Genomic DNA, 3,612 nt, shown 5'->3' on the forward strand with positions numbered 1-3,612 from the left:
AAAGAAGCTTGATGAGACCCCTTATAAATAAATAACGTAAGAATTCCCTCCCCTCTCCCAAGGACACTTTAGTTAGCGCGGGAGACCGAAGTTTTCTTTGGAGCTGCCTAGAGCTACGGTCATTCTCTCTGCCTATCTTCCCCGAACAAGTAAGTCCATTTTATTGTTACTCTCTCTCCCCTCCAAACCGCGTGAAACCAGGTCGGTTCCCCCTAGTCTTTTTCTGAGTGAAAAAGTGTTTTTTATATCTGTCTGTAACTTTGTGATCCCAGTGATTGGGGATTAGATTTTTTACCAAGATATGTCAGAGAACCTTGGTAGGTGTTCTACCAAGGTATTATATTGAAATTGAGTGTATTTAGTTCATTTTTTAGTCCGACGTGGACTTAGTGCCCCACGGGCATATGTTACAGACCCCCAAGGGAGATAGTTTCATTTATCAATTAGTTCAAATGTTTTAGTGTGTAATTTCCTTGTTAAATAGTTATTTTTGTAATAAATTTGTAAAGTGTATTCATATTTTATTGAATCCTGGACAGTTTTAGGAGGCTAACCTCTTCAAGGTCTTGTTATCAGCCCACACCATCGGGCCTAGAATCATAATTCTAATAAGTCGGAGAAAATTTACGACATTTGGTCCTTCGAACCGGATAACAAGTGCCTCCCAGATCTAGAAAGGAAATCAGTAAAGTATGACCTTTAGGGTATCCCTGATAAGACATAGCCAGCTCCCCCCGAATCTGCCGCAATGTTCAGGTAACGAGGTAGAAATTTACCGAAGGCCAGGGGGTCTAGTCAATCAATTCCTAAATGACGATTTGCAATATTGGCAGAAGAGGTATGATCTGATTTTCTTGTACCTGGGAAGGAACGACCTGGCCACCGACCACCCCAAAACCGTGTGGGAAAACTTAAGGGTCCTTGTTGAACGGTTGAGGAACATTACAGAAATTATAGCTATTTGTGACGCCGAGGTTAGGGAGTACCTACCTGACAATAGGTTCGCTGTCAATCCAACCGTGTATATAAGCAAGGTAAAGAACTTTAAAGCAAGAGTCTCCAAGTATTGTTTAAAGAGGCATCGGTACAGTGTGAGACACCTGCCGATGAATTCAAGAGCCTACCGCGAGGGCAGGGTAAGGGACGGAGTCCACTTCGATCAAACGATTCCCAATGCTTTCCTCAACCGTTTGATGAGGCTGATCAGGAGAGAGAGGGAGAGACGTAACAATTAAAGTCCTCAGCGTCCCGATGTGCGATCGACCGCGTGTGCCTCTGGTTTTTTGAGCCCCCACCTTCTTAACGTAAATATAATTCTCTTTCTTTTTAGTTTGCCAAACCCCCCCTAAAATAAAGTAAAGTTAGTCAAAATAGCGGTGGCCACAATCGCACACATCGAGGCGTCGATGGGCCTCATAGTCGACTTACTGAGTGAAACACAACGTGCATTAGTAGAAACCTACTCTGAATCAGTGTACCAGAATCTGGTCACGGAATTACAAGAGGAGGTAAGACAGCTAAGAGAGCTGTATAAGAATCAATAAGTTAAACTAGAACCTAGTTTAGAAGCCCGAATCGGGCACACGTTGAGAGAAGCTACGCAAGCTTCTACCCTTTTATATTATCGCATTGACAGAGGGAAAGTCACTCCAACGGGGAATGTTTCCCTCCCTCGATTGAAGCCGCTGAAGGGGAAGTGCAGGAATATGCTTCATTCCGAGAGCTCTTTACGATACATGTAGATCAAAGAGCAGATTTAGATGATGTACCTAAATTCACATATCTGTTGGGGACCTTAGGCAGAGAGCCAATTAGGATCGTGAAATCCCTAAGTGTAACCGCCGCGAACTATAAAATAGCGTTGGATCTTTTAGATAGACAGTATGGTAATGTCCATCAGACACTCGTAATTTTGCACAGAAAGTTGGCTAATATCTTTGTACCCTCATTAGATCCTGTAGGATCTAAGAGCTGAAAAGGTTCCGTTTCGAATTAACGATTATAATTGAGCAAATCAAGAGGCTAAGTAGTAATAATATAGGCCATAGTATGGTCATGAGCCTCATTAATCAAAAGTTGTCTGAAGGGAAGCTCTACAGGAAAATGGTCGAGCATCTAAGATAGTGTGACTATACGTTAGATGAGTTCTTTGACGCGATAGATTTCATTATCAGAATGCTCGAGGACGATGCCTTGCAACGAGGAGATAAACTTGAACCTGGCAAGAGAGTAGACATCAGTGTAAGAGCGAAGACAAAACCCATCCAAAATAATTCTTGTCCCTTTTGTAACGAACTGCACCCGCCTCACGGATACCATCAAGTAACTGACGTGGCTGCCAGACGTCGTATTTTGCTAAAACGGGGCCTCTATTTCAATTGTACCAAGTCTGGTCATCGAAGTGATAAGTGTCCCGTCCTAAACTCTTGTCAAAATTGTAATGCTAACCACCACACACCCATTTGTGGTAATTATAATGCGGGAAGACGACCGCAATCAGGTCCAAGTAATAGTAGTAGTCCGCCTACAACGTCCCCCCCACCCGTAGTAAATGCGACACCTCGACAGCACGAAACTAAAGATAAAGTGGAATCCAAACAGTGCAAAGGTGCAAAGATCGCACAGACGTCCGACGTGGACCTCCCATGTACTATCTTGCCAACGGCTATGGCTGAAGTCAATCATAAACAAGGTAGCAAGCGAGTCCACTTGTTCCTCGATTCAGGAAGCCAAAAGAGCTTCATATCTGCGAAAACCGAGAGACAATTAGGCCTACCAGTGGTAGGAAGGGTAGCATTGAACATAGCTCCATTTGGCTCCACAGAAATAAACGGACAACCTGATGTCATAAGCTGTAGGGTGGAGATGGGAAAAAGAACAGTAAGAATGAAGCTGGTGGCACACGAAAACGTTGACGTCCCAATACATAACGCTGGTTATGTACAAGTCAGACAGCATCTGTTGAGTAAGGGAGTCACATTAGCCGATCCAGAGAACAAGTCCAATGTGCTGAAAAATGTTCACATTTTAGTAGGCGCTGATTATTTTAGCTACTTCATCATAGGCATCAAGAAGGTTGATGGGATAAATCTTTTCCTGACCCATAATGGTATATCGCCATATGGGAAAGTGCCGCAGTGGCTATTGGAAGGGAAAAGGATCGAACAGGTGAAAACGCTGAGAGTATGTAAAATTGCGAGTGAGCCATACCAGTTTGACGTAGATGAGTGGTGGCGTTTGGACCGTGTTGGCATCGCCCTATCAGAGCAATATACTGTTCGCGAGTCGGAAGCCATGTGAAAGGTGTCACAAAGTGTTGTAAAGAATCCTGAGGGATATCAGGTTAGCCTACCATTCGGGTCGGATGCTAGGCCAGATACGAACTATCGAAACGCTCTAGCGCAGTTAGAGTCGTTGCAAAATAAGTTCAGGAAGGACAGGGAATATTTTGATCAATATCAGGGAGTCATGAAAAAATATCTTGAAGCAGCTTTTATATCAGAAGTGAAGGAATCCAAGGTTGAAGGGTATTATATGCCACATTTTGGAATTATGAAAGATAGCCGCACGACCCCCCTCAAAATCGTGCTCAATGCCTCGGCGAAATCCAAG

The 3,612-nt window shown here is 43.6% G+C and overlaps 2 protein-coding genes across 2 annotated transcripts; both read left to right on the top strand.

Annotated features, from left to right (window-relative positions):
* The first annotated feature begins 1,406 nt into the window (after window positions 1–1,406).
* LOC137652568 (uncharacterized) lies at window positions 1,407–1,975 on the top strand. Its single transcript, XM_068386056.1, has 2 exons — window positions 1,407–1,508; window positions 1,637–1,975. Exons 1-2 carry the CDS (start codon window positions 1,407–1,409, stop codon window positions 1,973–1,975), a joined length of 441 nt encoding a protein of 146 aa, XP_068242157.1.
* Window positions 1,976–2,175: 200 nt separating this feature from the next.
* Window positions 2,176–3,300, top strand: LOC137652569 (uncharacterized). The gene has a single exon (XM_068386057.1). The coding sequence runs from the start codon at window positions 2,176–2,178 to the stop codon at window positions 3,298–3,300; it is 1,125 nt and encodes a 374-aa protein (XP_068242158.1).
* Window positions 3,301–3,612: the final 312 nt, after the last annotated feature.

The sequence above is a fragment of the Palaemon carinicauda genome, chromosome 13 (assembly GCF_036898095.1).
Source record: "Palaemon carinicauda isolate YSFRI2023 chromosome 13, ASM3689809v2, whole genome shotgun sequence".
Taxonomy (NCBI): Eukaryota; Metazoa; Arthropoda; class Malacostraca; order Decapoda; family Palaemonidae; genus Palaemon; species Palaemon carinicauda.